Source organism: Megalops cyprinoides, chromosome 23, assembly GCF_013368585.1.
Source record: "Megalops cyprinoides isolate fMegCyp1 chromosome 23, fMegCyp1.pri, whole genome shotgun sequence".
Classification (NCBI taxonomy): Eukaryota; Metazoa; Chordata; class Actinopteri; order Elopiformes; family Megalopidae; genus Megalops; species Megalops cyprinoides.
In genome coordinates this window covers 18221802-18240244 of record NC_050605.1, presented here as the reverse complement: position 1 = coordinate 18240244, position 18443 = coordinate 18221802, and the positions used below count along the sequence as shown (strand labels likewise).

The 18443-nt window shown below is 48.7% G+C and overlaps 1 protein-coding gene across 2 annotated transcripts in view; it reads right to left on the bottom strand.

Moving 5' to 3' along the window:
- cog5 (component of oligomeric golgi complex 5) overlaps nt 1-18443 on the bottom strand; it is a 111700-nt gene that overhangs the window by 31555 nt on the left and 61702 nt on the right. For both annotated transcript variants that reach the window (XM_036517916.1, XM_036517917.1), the window contains 4 exons: nt 17646-17805; nt 17120-17232; nt 16659-16736; nt 997-1078 (listed from right to left, as the gene is read on the bottom strand). In XM_036517916.1, the coding sequence (XP_036373809.1) occupies nt 997-1078; nt 16659-16736; nt 17120-17232; nt 17646-17805 (433 nt within the window). The remainder of the gene's footprint in view (nt 1-996; nt 1079-16658; nt 16737-17119; nt 17233-17645; nt 17806-18443) is intronic.

The following is an 18443-nucleotide window of genomic DNA, read 5'->3' as shown; positions in this document are numbered from 1 at the left end:
AAAAAGCAGCCGCGTCTCACATCTTCACACGGTACGGACGCGCCTGTTTTCCAGGTCCTCTCCCGGGAAAGTGCGAGAAAGTGCAAGTGCAGCAGGCTGCCTATCAATTCAGCCCCGTTGTAAACAGCTCACCAAAAACTTAAACACCTCTTTATTCCCCCCCGCCTCCTCTTTCTAAATAAAGTGAGAGCGACTATTCCTACTGCGGCTGATGTATGCTGTCGTGCGGCAGGATGGCGTTAAAGGGTACACGTGCGTGTACACACCTAAAGATTGATCGCAGGCCCGCCACCGTGGCAACATCCTTTTATTTGCTCCGTCCGAGTCATCCAGGAGAATGAATCACTTGCGATGAGCCATCATTTCACACTGCATCTCTCCGCAGGGAAAGAGCGTTTACAGTTTTATGGGACCTGGAGAAGAGGAACAGTGGCCTCACCACTCTGCAGCTGACACCATTACAGCAGAGCCGAGCTGAGAGCTTATAGCTGAGAGCTAATAACTATAGCACCAGCCGGGTGCTACTGGGGTGTTATTGGCGCAGTGCTCCCAGCATGACTGAGCTGACGCGGGACAATGGTTCAGGTGAAAATTTATTTGTGTACGACACCACAGGGGGGTGTGAGTGTGTATGTGTGTGCATGCGTGGGTGTGTATTCATGTATGTTATGTGTGTGTGCATGTGTGGATGCATACAGGTTTACATGTAGGTGTATGTGTGTGTGAGTGTGTGTGTGTGCAAGCATGCAGGTATGCATGTATGTGTGCAAGTGTCGCTGTGTGTATGCCTATGTGTACATGCACGTATGTGTGTGTGTGTGCATGTGCGTGTTCCTCTGGCCGTACCTGTACAGCATCGCTGTGAGGAGAAATCAGAGGGGTGGGGGTGGGGGTGTGTGGGGAGGTGGGGGGGGGTTGGTTTTTGGGAGGCACTCATCACACTGTGACAACGCATCCGCAACGTTCTGTTAAACAAACATCAATCAGCGCACTCACCGCTGGTCGCCTTCTGGAACTCCACGGAAAGAATCTGGGTGACAGAGTTCCAGAATGTGTACAGGATGTCCGCTTGTCCGTCCTGCGGAGATGGGGGGTGGGGGGGTGACAGACAACACCTTTACCTCAATGTCAAACAAAGAGCACAACTACTACAGCCTTGAACAAACAAATCAGCAGGAGCTTAGGAAGACCATGAATTCGTGCCATGCTGACTGGTGTCAGCTATTTTGGAAGACCCTCTCACAGCTTGAGAGACGCTTAAAAATGACAGCTAAAGAAGTCATAAAGTCCAGACGGCTGCAAGAGCCTTCCATGAATAAAGGGGAAAGTAAATCACGAATGTGACCAGCTGTGCCAGCAGGGCAAACACCACATGTAGTACATTTAATTACTGTTCCGAACACGCGGCAGCCCACCAATTACCATCAGCAACATGACTGGAGCTCGGAGGCTCTCCTCTTCACACCAGCGCCTGTCTTATTCTCCTCTGCTTTATGTTCCATGACAACAGCAGCGGCAGGCTGATTGACGGTTTAAGCCGGTGCCAGGACAGACAGATCCCCCGCACGCTCGCCTGGCAACATGAGCGCCAGACACGCTCAGGCGGCTCGTCTTTCCGGAATCTCCGCGGAACGCGGGGCGATTACGGCCTTGATTAATGTCATTTTCGCTTTAAAACGGCTCGTAATTGCACATCTGAACCCAGCTGGACCGGGATGGAGGACGCTTTTGCGGGGCCGGTAAAGGTGTGGAGGCTCGGGTAAACAGCCACGCTCGCTGGTGCCCCGCAAAAACGGGACCCGGTGTTAGCAGGGCGACACGCTTCTCCTCGACAGCAGCCAAATTAGTCTGTTAGAAAAGGACACTGATGGAGGGAGCAACTACTGAAGACATCCATTAAAAACAGGCTGGGGGGGGGGGGGGGGGGGGGGGGGGGGAGAGAGAGAAAGAGGGAGAGAGAGTGAGAGGGAGAGTGAGAGTGAGAGGGAGAGGGAGAGGGAGAGAGAGAGAGAGAGAGAGGGAGAAGGACAGAGAGGGAGAGAAAGAGGGAGACAGAGAGAGAGAGAAAGAGAGAGAGAGAGAGAGGGAAAGACAGAAAGAGGGAGAGAGGGAGGGAAAGAGGGAAAGGTAAAGAAGGAGAGAGGAAGAGAGAGGGAGAGAGAGAAGGAAAGAGAGAAAGAGAGAAAGAGAGAGAGAGAGAGGGGGAGCAATAAAAACGGAAGGAATTGTGCTGCAACCTAAATATATCAAAGGTGCAACCTTTAATCCGATCACCGCTGTGGTAATGTCATGTGTTTCCCAGGATTCCGTTCTTTGGGCCACGGTGCGCTCGCGGGAGCCACGGGATGTGACAGATTTCTGTTCTCTTCGCGGGAGGAAACTCATTCCCTAATGGATCTGTGGTGTGCCACCAAATTAGGCTCCCAGGGGGCTTTGCTGAAGGACGCCCCTCCTTCCCAGAGAACCCCCCGTACCTCATTTAGGCTTATAGGAGGGCAGGAGACCAGCCGTTTCTCAGAGCGTGTCAGGCCAGAGACTACACAGCCTCAGAGGAAAGCCAGCACTCTCGGCTGACAGGGAGGGCACCACATCAAAGCTGTCCTGACTCCTATTGGCACATACTAAATCATCATATAGTCAATGAGTCCTGACTAATCCTGCATTATGGTTTACGTGCAAAGCACAAATACAGTTTTATGGCTGTTGGCGAGTCACCTTTTGATGCTCTCCATGCAGATGTAATTTAAGTTCTCTCTTCCTCTTTTTTTAGAGATTTTCTATTTTGTATATACATCTATCTACGTATTCCACCAGACTTGCTATGTGAAATTGCTGAGAGCTGGGTTTCTGCACTCATCTAGATCACAGTTTATAGTGATATAATGTTTGCAGGTGTGAGGCTGAACTGGGACATGGTTAGGCAGTATGGTGCAGTGGTGGACCAGGGGAGGGGAAGGTTGGGGGGGGGGGGGGGGTGGGTGGAGGGGGGGATCAGGCAGATGAAGAAGGAGAACTGAGCTAGCAGTATGATAAGGAGCAGGGCTTGCAGCCCACAGGTTTCTGGTTCGACTCCCAGGTGGGGTGCTGCAGTCCCCTTGAGGAAATCACTTTGCCTGAATTGCTCCAGTAAATATCCGGCCGTATAACAGGATGATTAACCTACGCGAGTCGCTCTGGATAAGAATGTCTGCTAAGTTAAATGTGTAAAGCCTCAGAGAGGAGCTCACGCAGATATGGACAGGGGTCAAAGGGGGACAGTCTGCTTCATCTGAATGGCTGTGAAATGAGTTCTAAGCATCCGTGTAACTGCTGTGGATTTCTACCACAGACACACAGCGCATGTGTAACCCGACCTGCTATGGTGCGTCTGGAGAGAGAGAACAAGAGCCTTTTTCACGTAGTAATTCAAGTTTATCTGCGTCTCCTAAATGAGCGCCATATATGTACGGCATAAGAATCCTTTAAGGAACATGCAAGCGAACCCTTGCAATTCACAATTACCGTGTCAACACACAGCCGTCCTCGCATTAGCGGAGACACAATACTAAGCTTGAGTGCTTTTCACCGGTCGCACAAAGGCTTTTTATTTATTTATTTTTTTTGCTGCTGAGCTACCAGCACACGTTAGAAAAGCAGCCTTTGTGTGCGATGAGTGCTCTCTCAATCACAGTGTGGCACATGCAGAGATGCCGGTTTCTCAGGCGTGCCTTCTCACCCTTTCTCTATGCCTCAGTCTGAGGCTTCAAACAACACACACGTTTTTTTTTTTTCTTCATGTGAAGTCATCTCAGAACTGATGTACTTCTGTAGCTCGCACACATTTCTCTCCCCCCCCGCAGTGCATCACACCCTCCGTTTTTGCCTCTTCCATGGTTACAGACACATCTCATTATATTACTGGCATTTAGCAGACGCTTTTACCCAGAGCTACTTACATAGGTTACAATTGTTACATGTTATCCATTCATACCGCAGGACGTTGACTGAGGCAACTCTGGGTTAAGTACCTTGCCCAAGGGTACAACAGCAGTGCCCCAGCGGGGAACTGAACCTGAAACCTTTCGGTTACGAGCCCTGCTCCTCACCACCTCACTGACACATGACATGGTGATGTTTTCGAGGGCGACCTCTTCAAAGGGCAGTCCGTGGCTCCGTCATGCGAGTGTAACAAGACAAATTAACAACAGGGGGGGACCAGTGTGTTTGCATTGAGGTTATTAAGGTATTCTTAGGTATTATGGGTTTATTACATTATTATTATATAAATATTACACAAATGTGTATTATTATTTTATCATATAAATATATTATATATTATACATTGTTACTAAAAAATAATATTATTAACATTATTTATATTGGGGTGTTATGTCTTGTACATATGTCAGGTGTGAGGCTCTGTAACCATATGAAAGAGTGTCTGTGCACCCGTGTGTGTTTGAACACACTGTGCTGCCCAGAGCCACGAGCTCCACGTGGATGGGACAGATTTATTACCCACAGGGTCAGAGTGCAGAGAGAAGATCAGGTGTTCTCTGTCTCAATCCCAGCTTCGGTAACGGGGGTGACAGAGAGAGCCTGAGAAAACAGAGTTATCAAAGCTGGGTTCGGCTCGATACCTGACCTGAGGCAGGAGCAGAAATAACTACACTAGCACCCTGCCCACAGAAACACTTTTTCTGCTCTGTGCTGAGGGCAGCCGGGATCGATTGGTGCTGCCTGGCAGGTCCTGCATTTTACATCAGGCATTCCTTTGGACAGATGGACAAAATTCAAGGGACCTCTGAGAAACGCTCCTTGAGCACCCCCTGCAGCGGAGTGACCACCAGGCTCTCCTCACACGCAGACTGCCATGTTCCCCTTATGTCGGGGCTGGACAACGACTGTCCCAAAAGCAGCGATTCTGATTGGCTTCAGGAAAGTTATTGACAGAGCAGCGATGCCCCAATATTCCACACTTCATTCTGTGACCTGACCGTGTAATTAATGGACTAGAGAACCACCAATTATACGTAAAACAACTCACCTCCTCTGAACAAACACATGTAGTCTTCTCATATAGCCATGACCACAGCCAAGTCCACACAACTGATATTTTAAAATCCCACACACGCGTGCACACACAGACAGATGCATAAACATCAGCAATCACACACTGACACACACAAGGTCACACCGGCAGGTGGATGTACACACACACGCATGCACGCACGCACATGCGCATGCACGCGCACACGCGCACACAAAATCAAGACAAATCGACCTGTTGCATTTTACAGCTGCAATCTTTTAAGTCTAAATCTCTAAACCGAAGTTAACATATCACGCAGGACCGGCATGTGTGTACTAACAGTCGGAGACGGCTAGGTGCTACATCTTCCAAGAATGCAAACAGGCCAACAGCTGTTGACTGCAAGATTAAATACAACGTGTTAAAAAAGAACAGTAACATTTCCCTCTGTTTTCTGTCAGGTGTAGGGTTCAGGGGAAATGCTCAAAGTCCTAGCATACCAAACGTAAATACAGAAAGATTCCCTTGCATTAAATAATCATGTTTTGAAACTACTGTATCAACACCTTTCACATTTTCCTCCACTTTGTTTTCAACTATGTTCCTTATATATGGACGTTTAATCTTTGAAGACAACGCCAATATCTTGTACAGCAAGGGGTGTGCCAAAACCCGTTATAAATATATCTGTTTTTGTAGAGACCAAACTTTCACAGATAGCACAGTGGGAGGGGAAAAAGGTGTCGTTTCCATAGAAACATCCACACTCTGTCTCAACATGGCTGCAATCCACTGAGGGGGGAAGCTATTTTTACTACGCCCAGAGTGATGATGTGAAATACACTTCATTTTCAGGCTAACTGTTTACATGGGGCTCTCGTCATGGTACACGGCGCGGAATTGGGTCACGCAGAGTGCATTCTGGAGCGGTTCTGGGTGGGTGTGAAGCTGTCGGTTGGGACGGTCGCTCTGCTCCAGCTTGTTAGCAGGTGTCAAATGGCTCGGTGACAGGGGGAGCAGGCTGCTGCAGCGAAGAGCTTCTTCCATAACGCAGGAGCTATTCGCCATCCAGCACCAAGCAACACGGCTTTACCTCAGTCATTCACACACAAACACACACACACACACACACACACACACACACACACACACACACACACACACACACACCCCCACATACACACACACACACACACACACACACACACACACGAGTGCACACAAACACAAACACACACACAAACGTGCATAGATACATACACGCACACATACACAACCACGCACATTCATAAAAACACACAGTGGAAAAGCAAACACACAAGCACATCCCACATGCACACACACACTCACATGCAGACATGTGCATAAACACACCTGCATAAACACATACACACACGCACGCATTCAATGTGCAATGCTTATGCTCACAAACACACAAGCAAGCATTAGGATAATTACAAGCGTGTCTGCATCCGCATACTTGCATTATATGGGTGCACACATATTAACACACTCACACACCTGCACATACACAGAGACACGCAAGCATGTGTATTTACAGGCACAGAAACACACACAAATTAGGACACTGGAGATAAAGCACAGATTACCGGACACCTATTTTTTGTCTTCCACAATAATACAATGAATGGTGTGAGAATAATCAACAAATTAAATAAAAAAATGGCCTTTTTCAGATGTACTGGGTAACAGAGGGGTGCTGTTACACTATAATCAGACACCAGAGAATGAAATCACTCAATATTTATATGCTTCTCAAATGACCCTTTCCAGTTACTTTCTACACCTTATCCATTGATACAGCCGGATTTACTGAAGCAATTCAGGATAATTCCACTGCTTGAGTGTAGAGTCTGATCCCTCTGTCTGCCAGACTCTCTCTGCCTTCTCTCTCGCTCTGTCATCTGCTAAGGCATCTTACTTTCACAGAATAATTCAGGAGTCATCTGCTAACCCCCGCAAAAGGTTCTCAACCTTTTCTTCCCTGCTCTCTCCACCCTCTCCCCCTCCTCCTTCCTCTCTCACTGCTGATGACTTTGCACGTTATTCTGAGGTGAAAGTTGCCACCATCTGCAAGTCCTTCAATCAACCCACGGCCCAGTCACTCTACCATCAGTCCGTCACTTATCCTGGCAGGACCACATTTACCCCGACTCACAAACGCAGAGATCTCGGAACCCCTGATGTCTCATCGACCAACTACCTGCTCCTTCGATTCCGCTAACCTCTCCTCTTGTCCTGAATATCGAACTTGATGATCTCCCATTCATCACGTCACTTATCAACAACTCCAGGGCACGGGCAGCAGTGTGGCATAGTGGCAAGGAGCAGGGCTTGTAACCAAAAGGTTGCCAATTCAATTCCCCACTGGGGCACTGCTGTTGTACCCGTGGACAAGGCACTTAACCCATAATTACCTCAGTAAATATCCAGCTGTATAAATAGATAACATTAGATAACAAAACTGTAACCTATGTATGTTGCTCTGGATAAAAGCATCTGCTAAGTGACAATGATGTAATGTGATGTGATGTAATGGAACTCGCCGACCAGTGGGCGTGTCCCCTCTCTGTAAACAGGCTCGTGTCACACCTCTGCTCAGGAAACTGGACCTTTCTGCTACCGAAAACTACTGCCCTCTCTCCCCGCTTCCTCTTAAAAACCCTTGAACATGCCGCCTTCAATCAACTTTCATGCTTTCTCACACAGAATAACCCGCTTCAAGGCTGGCCACTGCGCTGAAATGGCTCTTCTTTCTGTCACAGACACCCTTCGCTCTAAAAGGGTAGCCTCCCCATCTGCTACCCTCATTCTCCCGGACCTTTCTGCAGCCTTTGACACAGCGAATCGCCACGTTCCGCTGTCTCCCTTGGCGGCAGCGGGCATCTCGGGCATTGTCAGCTGGATTTCGCCTTCCTGGATTTCGTCTTCCTCTCTACAGAGGTCCCTTAGGGTTCAGTCCTTGGCCCCCTTTTTTTCCTCCTTGTACACAACATTACATTACATTACATTCCTGTCATTTAGCAGATGAACAGCTGAAATACTGGCCATCTTTCGTCGCAGACTGACAATCCACTCCTTCAGGCTACACCTCAACCCCCCCCCTTTACCCAGGCGTGATCTTTTGCGCCTCTTATGTGCAATTACACAGGCGGAAGTGCACTTCAGAGTTTTATATAATTGGGTATGCGGAGGTCTAATTGCATGCACGCAGTATGCATTAACATTATATTTGGAATGGTATAGTCCTTAAGTAGCTACATATTGCTGTGCACTTACAGGTCAGTCTAGACATGCATTTGTGATCTCAGCACTATGTTTAGCTATGACGCTTGTTCGTTACGTTCACGCACGGTGTAAATCGCTCTTTATAAGAGCGTCTGCTAAATAACAGTAATGAATTGTACTGTAACAGCAGCAGCCCTACCAGGATTTGAGCCTGTGACTTAATGGCTACGAATTCCAGGGCCTTTAACACCGGGCAGCCGTGAGGAGCTGTGATCAGTGACAATGATGTGGCAGCAATCAGTCAGATTCCCAGTGAGTGAAAGTGCTCCAACTGGCATGATGACCAGCTCAGAGAGGTACAGGGCTGAGCCAAGAGGACTGTGGTGCACTGTGGCAATGAAACCACCACGTGTCCCTCTGGGAGTTGTTATAACCCTTATTATAATCTATGCCTGGCTTCAGTCTTTTTACTGGCTATATAAAAAAATGCTAGTAATTAAACCACATGTCTGCTTAGGAGCCTCACCCCCTCAGGAGCTAAGCTGCTGGATCCAATCGCTCTTGCGCATAAAGAGGGGTCGCGTATGCATATTTAAAATATGGACACGGCTGTTTGTGGCACGGTACCAGCGTTACCGGAAAACACCCGCTGCCGTCCCCCGTTATGACACGGGGATGGCATTCTGCACGCTCGGACGGAAGGCCAGGAAATGTCATTCCATTTTCAGCACAGACTCTTCCTCCTACAGAGGTAATGACCCTTCTCTTCCCCCCTGAGTTTATACATCATGTTGTCCCAACATGCCGATTTCAAGTTCCATTTTTGATGGATACACACCCAATTAGCCTGGCTCACACCCCCGGCTCGGCCCACCTTTCACCTAATTGGTGGCATGTGTCACACTCTCACTCTCTCACTCTTCCTCTCTCAGTCAGTAACAGCACAGCATGCGTGAGTCAACAGGGCGGCTAATTTGGATAGCTGCAAATTCGCTGCAGAGGCACAGAGATGCCCTGATATTACATTACATTACATTATTGCCATATTATTGCCATTTAGCAGAGGCTCTTATCCAGAGCGACTTACACAGGTTACAGTTTTTACATGTTATCCATTTATACAGTTGGATATATACTGAGGCGATGCTGAGCCACACTATCTGCTCTCCACAGGACACGGGAGCTTTGTTCTGTGTGCTTAGGGAGAAGACCCACTAGTTCCTGTACTATACTAACATCGCCATTTCAAACATTGAAATAAATACTTTAACAAAGATCTACTTTCATTTCCGTTCTCAGAAAACCCACTGTTATTTCTACACAGCATGTCCCTGCAGTTTATGGGTGTAGGGCAGCGGCTGGTAAAGACAGAGAATGGGGTATGTGTAGAGGGCAGAAAACTCTTATTGCACCCTCGAGCTGGGTACTTACCCAGAGCAGCTCGAGCAAAAACTACGCACCTACATCTAAGGGCATGACATGTGTGAAAATGTAGACTGACGAAACCTGGATGAGGACACAGGCATATGCTAAACCAATAAACAACGATAATAAAATGCTCACCTCGGAGAATGAGAGAGAAAGAGAGAGAGGGAGAGCTTTCATGAATAGAATTTCATGGCTCATTACATGTGAAGACATTATGGAAGGCTCGGAGCTGTGGGCTAAAGCTGGAAGTGGACCAGGAGATTATGTGGGCACCGATGGCTTGGCTGAAAGGCGCACCCACACAGCTGTCGCCCACACCCCGAGAAGTGCCCGCAAGACCCTTCACAATAAGAGTACCCCCTGACACCTGAATGTCCTGAAATGACAGTAAAGATCAAACAGGATTTCACAGTAAAAGTATGCTGACATGCTGCAATCACTGCAATCATAGACCGCAGGACCCTTCACAGTAAAAGTACACCAGAACACCAGAACATCCTGCAATCACAGACCAAAGCTCTACCATGACGTCTTAGTAAAAGCTGACATGCCAGGAGCCCCTTAGTCCCACAGTAGGATTTCCATAGTAAAAGTATCCTGACACGCTGCAATCGCTGCATTCACCCTTCACAGTAAAAGTACCTGCCACATGCTGTCTGTCAAGCAATTACAGACTGAAGGACCTACAAGATCCTTCACAGTAAAAGCACCCTCCGCACAGCTCGGACAGGATTGTCACAGGAATATAAAGCCGAGATATTGATCGTGTACGCTTTCACCAATAACAGGACTCGGGTCAGGGCTGTCCTTATGTGCTCTCTCAGTCTAAAATACGGCATAGGTCCAAGAGATCTGAAAGCTGCACGCAGCCCCTGAGACCGTGCTCATATTTCAGGGTGGCATGCTGTGCAGACGCACAGACCCTTAAATCATTCGGACGCCTTATCCCATTTGCTGTGCTTGCTACATCGGCTGATCCACACATCATATAGATCAGCGTTTCCCAACCCTGCTCCTGAAGGCACACCGTCCTGCATATCTTCTATCTATCCCTGCTCTACCTACCTGACTGAACTCATCAGTGGCACTTTTGATTAGCTGAGCACACCTGATTTTGTCAAGCAGCAAGGATACATAGAAGATATGCAGGACAGTGTGCCTCCAGGAGCAGGGTTGGGAAACACGGATATAGATCAATGCATGCCCACATCACGCTACCTTAAAACATGGTCTGTGTAGACCTGTGCTGGTTGAGGAAGAAGGAGGCCAGCATGTTACATGAGAGAGCAGTGGGAGGGGACCGAAGGAGGAAAAAAGTTTTTTTAAGTAAAAGTACTTTTACTATGGAAAGAGCAGCGCTCATAACCAAAAAGGTTGCTGGTTTAATTCCCCCTGTGCCTTTGGGCAAGGTACTTAATCCACAATCACCTTGGTAAATATGCAGCTGTATAAACAGATAAAATTGTAAGTGGTGAAATGTAAAATTGTAAGGATAAGTGATAAGCCTGCTAAACGGCACTAGTGTAATGTAATGTAACGTATTTGTGTGTGTACAGCCGTGTGCGCACTGTGTCAGAGGAGTGTGTAAAACTCCACGCTGCAGGTGCGTCTGGGCCCTGCGCGGGGAAGCCTGCAGCGGACGGAGCTCTGCACGGCGCAGGCAACCCCCCCAGAATGCTAATGCGGCCCCCGGCGCACCTCCGTCACCCGCCGAAACCGTCAAGGGCGACTGCATTAATCACAGCCCCGCCCCCCTGGAGCGCGCTCTGTTTGCGCTCTGCACCGCTGTGTGGATCGCAGGCTCCGCGAACGGCATGCTCGCCCCCCGCGACGCCCCGTCTTACACGCTCTGGGAGCGTTTGCTTCTGCCTTAAAGGGTGATGTAGTACATTGCAGACATGCAGGTAGACATCTGTGCTTTGAAGCACTATGAAAATACTGTGCAAAGTGTCAAACCCTCGAATCGTCATTGTAACATAAGACAAATACCTCAGTACTGGTGTACTACTATCGACAACAGTGTTAAAATCAAGGTCTAACGCTGCAAAAACCTAGGAACAGGATGTCTGTCAAAAAAGCTAGAGGCATAAGATTTATTTCCATAAAAGATCACTCGTGTGTTCTCCATAAAAAGGTATCCGTTTTAGGTCACTCCATGTTAGGATCATGTGAAAATGAGATTCTGATTACCGTTGTTTTCACATGGGGTGATGCCGCATGTTTTCACTCAGGGAAACTGAAGCAGAGGCACCTCCAGAGGTAGGTGGGACGTAACAGCTTATCACACTTTCAAAAAAGCCCCAGAAAGCCCAAAGAGAGCGTGACGAAGACTCCATGCGGTGCCTGCCACCACTGTCCTCACCTGACCCCGGCACTGGCCTCCACAGCCTGCCACGCTGCCACTGTTTGTCCTGATTGAACACCTCGGCAAACTGCTCGCCACGGTCCCTCCAATCACCGGCCGCAAATTACCTCCGCCCCTGCGATGGAGAGCGAAGCGCCTGCCTGTCCGTGATTAGCCGGCTCTGGAGTGACGGGAAACGGCTCCAGATTAGCCCCTTTGGCCAGTTAGACAGGTCGAGCTGTATCTGCTGCTGAGAGAGCAGAGTGTTGGTGATACAGGGCCTGAGAAGCAGAGCACGCTGGCTGTGGCCCCTGCACTACGGTGAGGCCCCCACCGAGGAGAGGGAACCCCGCCGCTGCCTGACGGCTGCGTCCACATATCCGAGCGTGACCCCAAAACCAGTGGAACACTGGACATGTCAGAGGATGACACCCAAAACCAGTGGAGCACAGGGCATGTCCAAGTGTGACCCCAAAACCAGTGGACTGCTAGACATGTCTGAGCAGGACGCCAAAACCAGCGGAAAACTGGAAATGCTCAAGCAGAACCCGGAATTCAGTACAACAGCGGAAATGCTCTCTGAGAATGCAGCACAGTGATGGCTGCCCCACTGCTCCATCAGACCGGGGCAGAATGGCAGGGGCAGCAGGTCTGGACCCCTGCTATCCAACAGAGGCAGAAGCAGATCCAAGCCCAAAGCTCTGCCTCAGCGTAAGTCATCCCCAGGCCAGGAGGCCGGGTCCGAGGCACAGAAGGCGAGGGAGTGTGAAAGCTGCCTCCCTGCAGAGGACACTGGGCCAGGCCATGAACCACTCCTTCCAGAGGAAAACTGTGCAAACCCAAAGCACCCAAGGCGATCTGTCTCAACACAAGTTTTAAATGAAGCAGCCGAGTGCATCTGCAATAGCCAGCCCGAGGGCGCTTCCATGCATCTCTCACCAGAGGGAGAGAGGGAGAGAGGGAGAGAGGGAGGGAGGGACACCGAGTGACAACCGTCATTTTTCTCATTCACATTTTGTCATTGACGAGCTGCACAAGCTGCACAAATATTGGAACACATGTTCATATACAAATGTTTGTGTTGTTAACTAACAGGGAGGGATGTTCACTTCAGCATCAGCGGTATTTGCTTTTAATTGTTTTGCCATTTTGTGTTTTAAAACGCACTGTCAACGCAAACATAACTATTGGCGTACCGATAAAGAATATTTGAACTGCATTCGGTGAGAAGAGAGAGAAGAAAGGAAGAGGGGAATTAGGAAGGAGAGAGTTTTAACCACACTTCACTTTATTGCACAAACAACACAAACATCACCCCCATCAAAACAGAAACCCCCCTCCGAAAAGAAAAAAACAAAGAAACAGAAGAGATTGACAGAAGAGTGGGAGAGAGGAAGGAAGGATGAGAGAGAGGAGGGGAAGGATTTTTTTTATGTGTTTCGATTAGAAATTCCAGCAGGTCCCCTTCACTGCCAATTAAGCTGTGAAATGGCAGGAGTTTTAATGTACTGTGCAAAACATACCCAACTGCAGCTGTTCATCACTTCGCTAACCTTCGCCGTGGTTGATAACCTTCGGTAACATTACATCAACGTCACCCCCGTGCTACTTAGCTCCAAGGCTGTTACTTATCATTTCCCGCTGACCTTGACTTGACTGTAAGACGTTCAGGATGCTCTGTAACAATTAGCCCTGTGAGATGAGCGCCGAAGTCCTGAAAACCCGGAGCAGCAGGAACGCCCCGTCTCCGGACAGCCTTCCTCCCACCCGCATGCCTGCGTCATCCGGCAGAACTCACTGCGCTCGCCCCGAATACAGACTCACACTTGGCCCTTATTTCACACTTTTATGAGGAGTCTGTAACTCTATCTTCTGAATTTAAAAGGCCAATTGTAGTCTCTTTGTCTGAGTGTGGGTTTCTGGGTGTGCGTGTGAGAGAGAGGGAAAGAAAGAGAGATATTCATGGGAATGTTATATTGTTCTTTTTATTAGATTATTTATTTCGCTCCAAACTAAGACCTCTTGTTTCACTCTGAAGGGGATAAAGTGTTGGTCATAGGTATTCTTGTCCTAAAATCCCGGTGGCCCCTCCAAACAGCTTTCACTCAAAACTCAAGGAAAAGATTTGTTTTCATGTAATTTTTTTGTAGCACAAGCTAGTAAACTTGAAAGCAGTCTTCAAACATCGCTTCTGTCGCTGATACAATGTAATACTGCCAGGGGTGACGGCTGAAAGAACGCCCACACACAGCAGAAACCCACTCACACAAGGCATCCAACACACTCATTCACACAAGCGCACGACACACACACACACGCACACACAAGCACACCCACACACACAGACATATACATGTTCACACACACACACACACACAGACACACACACACACGCATCCACACACTCGCACGCATGCAGGCCCACGCAAAGACACACTTGCGCACACACACAGGCACACACACATGCACATGCAAGCATGCGTGCATACACATGCACGCAGACACAATGCACACACAGACGCACACACACACACACACACACACACAAAGACACGTGCATGCACACACACACGCACATGTACGCATGCACATGCAAGCACCACACACCGACTACACCATCCAGTACCACATGCACTGTATCTAACACTAACACAAACAGCGTGACACCCACGGCAGACAAGAACGCCAACGGCAATGCGCTGTCAGGGCCTGGATTCCCTCCGCTTTGCAGCGCATCACAGCCTCAGCCTGTTACACTCCGCCTGCAAACATAATCCTCCCAAGCACAATACACTTCAAACACATCTTAGCAGCAAAGCACCCTTATTCATGAAGCCACTCATCACACCGGAGTTCATCGTTCTGAGAAAACGCTGATTTTTCTCTGCCCTTTGAAGCATCGTATCATCTACGATTATGCGGAGATAGTTTGTGTGCCGACGTCGAACTGTGTGCACACAGCAGCAACAAAACGCTGATAATGTCAAATGGGGGAGATAAAAGACGACAAAGACATTACAACAGGAGCACGCCATCACCCTGGTCACCGGCAAGGAGGATTCACCTTTAAGGCACACCGCGGCTTAAAGGACAAACGCTATCACATGACATGGTGTGTAACACATATGTAGTGTTCTCCCAAAGCTCAGCTGGCCCAGCTTCCTCCCACTGTCTGATAGCAGCAGCTTAAAGGTGACTTTGTTCCAGTTACCTCTCCTCGTTTAGGGGGGGGTTGGGGAGGGGGTCTGGCTCTGGGCTACCTGCGCTTTGAAGGTACAATACATCTATAATGCACGAACTTAAAAGATTTTGCTTCCAAGTGTCACCTTTACGTGCACGTTCAGGAAGACTGCATAGGGGGACACAGATGGCGGCGCTTCCTGCAGTGGGACCAGGCTGTTGGCAGTCGATCGCGTGTCCTGACGGGAATGGCCACCAGCAGGACAGCCAGCATTAATGAGCCCGCCCCGCCCACCTCCGCCAGCTCAGCGGAGGTCACCTCACACGTCGCGCGCGCACAGACAGGCAGCTGTCTGCCTCGCTAAAATCAATACCCCCTTCATTGTTTAACAAGCCCGTTGGCTGGGGCATGTGTTTAACATCGGGTGCCGCGCCGCGGGGGCTGATACGGCTGCCAAGGGTGGCATGGGCGAGGGGGACGAGGGGGGGCGGACAGGCAGGCACCGCCGGAGGCGAGGAGGGGGTTAACGACACCCTGCTCTGGGCTTTTTGCCCCCGGCTGGTAGGGCTGATTCAACCCCGCTCACACAGGTTCTCCTCAAGCAGAGACTCAATTACAAAGTCATTTGCTGCTAATGAGTCGGTAGCAAATTACAACACAGCAGGCGCGCTAACACAAGCAAGGGCAGTCCTTCTCAACACACGCTGTCATACTTCACAAGGGCAGGCTCTCTCAACACACTGTCATACTTTACAAGGGCAGTCCTTCTCAACACACTGTCATACTTTACAAGGGCAGGCTCTCTCAACACACTGTCATACTTTACAAGGGCAGGCTCTCTCAACACACTGTCATACTTTACAAGGGCAGTCCTTCTCAACACACTGTCATACTTTACAAGGGCAGGCTCTCTCAACACACTGTCATACTTTACAAGGGCAGTCCTTCTCAACACACACTGTCATACTTTACAAGGGCAGGCTCTCTCAACACACTGTCATACTTTACAAGGGCAGTCCTTCTCAACACACACTGTCATACTTTACAAGGGCAGGCTCTCTCAACACACTGTAGTACTTTACAGGCTCTCTCAACACACACTGTCATACTTTACAAGGGCAGGCTCTCTCAACACACACTGTCATACACACAGAGACTACCATTCTTTACAAGGGCAGGGCATGTCGAGGCAGTGTGACACACTCTACACAGTACACTTTTTCTGCCAACCCTTTTCAGCTTAGCACCATACTCCATAAGGGCAGGCTGTCGCAACACAATGAAACACACTCTGACCAGCAAGTTAACCCAAGACACCACATCTCAACACAAATTCCATTTTATAAATAAAAAATTACAAAAGACAACAAAGACAAGGACCAATGCATTCTTGGTTGTACTCTTGCAGTAAATTTAAAATAAAAGCAACAAGGCTTGAGTCTCACCTTGACGATTTCATCTATGAAGCACACGTGGGTGACAGGGTCTCTCTTCTTGGTCAGCACCTTCTGGAGGTGCTGCACCTGCACAGAAAGGCGTTCATTAACAGTGCTGGAGAGAGGTCAGCACTAGCATATGTGGTCCGACTGTAACCCTGACCATGGTGGTCAGCACAGCCCTCACGGCCCAGAGAGCAGAACAGAGGAAGTGGTCCACTCTGTGCTCTCCCTCTGAGAGATAGAACCACAGAGTGACTGCATTCCCTTCATACCCAGAGGCTCAATTCACACCGACCTGAACTGAATTTAACTATTCACAGGTTTGACTCTCTCGACACTATATGCACCTACAGTACATGAAGGTGAAATTCTAGAGGCGGTTCCAGTATACAGGTAAGATACTATGGTATGTATCTATATACAGGTAAGGCTTTATACAAAGTATATGTATAAAGGTGAGACAGTACCTGTCCACAGGCTGCACAGATCTGGTCCATGAGCTTCTCCAGGTTAGTCCAGAGAGTAGCTCTGAATGCTGCTGTGTTCCCTGGAGTCGGCATCACAGCTCGGCCTGGTCCACCTGTGCGCGCACACACACACACACACACACACACACACACACACACACACACACACACAGGGATATCAGAATCAGAATCAGAATCAGACTTCATTAGCCAAGTATGATTTTACACATACAAGGAATTAGACTCCGGTTCCAGTGTCTCTCAGAGTGCGTTCACATAATGATTTACAGGTGACAACAAACAAATACCAATCACTATGCATTCAATATTAATTGGGAAAGAATATAAAGAATAGAAAATACAAAGCCTTTAATTTAAACCTTACACAGAAGTGCCTTTAGATCAAGCTTATTTTCTATAGAATTCCACCAATTTTCTAAAAGGTACACTGGGAAAGTATCTGAAGGGAGTAACTGGTTTACTGGTGTCTACGTAACGAACGAGAAGGAGTTCCATCACACACTACCTCTGGTGCTTCCAGGCTGGGTCAACACCTTGATGTCCAGGGCGCTGGCCACATTCTCCTCGATGGCGGCTCTGTAGCCGTCCACCACGTTACTGATGGTTTCCTTCAGGGTGCCCAGGTTGTAGAAGACCTGGAGTGCCGTTCCCACCTGCGTGGGGTTCTGGGGGAAGGAGACAAAAGAATGACGAGAAGTGAAGTCTGCATCTAAGACAGCGTGGCACAGTGGTAAGGAGCAGGGCTTGAAACCAAAAGGTTGCTGGTGTGATTCCCCGCTAAGGCGCTGCTGTTGTCCTCTTGGGAAAGGTACTTAACCCATAATTGCCTCAGTAAATATCCAGCTGTATAAACAGATAACATGTAATAATTGTAACCTATGTAAGTCCCTCTGGATAAGAGCATCTGATAAATGACAATAATGGTTAAAGGTAACTGCAACAGATGTTTCATTTCAGGTGTCTCTGGTGTTAAAGTGTTAAAGTGTGTGTGGTCTGCAGGCGATGCTTAAACACACGTTAAAAAACTTAAACGCACGGTAAAATCGCTGCGGTAAAAAGCAGTGCTTAGCAGCGTGTCTAAACTGCAGCTCAGTGCTGTGACTGGGATGCCAGAGTTCCGCATTGTGACTCAAGCCCCCCCCCCCCCACCCCCGAAAGCGCCAAACTGTAAACCGTGCAAATCTCCCGTGTTCGGCGCTGACGTCAGGTGACGCAAGCGCCTCGGCAATAAAATAGGTCATATTCAAATACCCCCCCCCCAAATCAACGGCTTCAAGCTTGAGAGGAGACTACAAACCCAGGC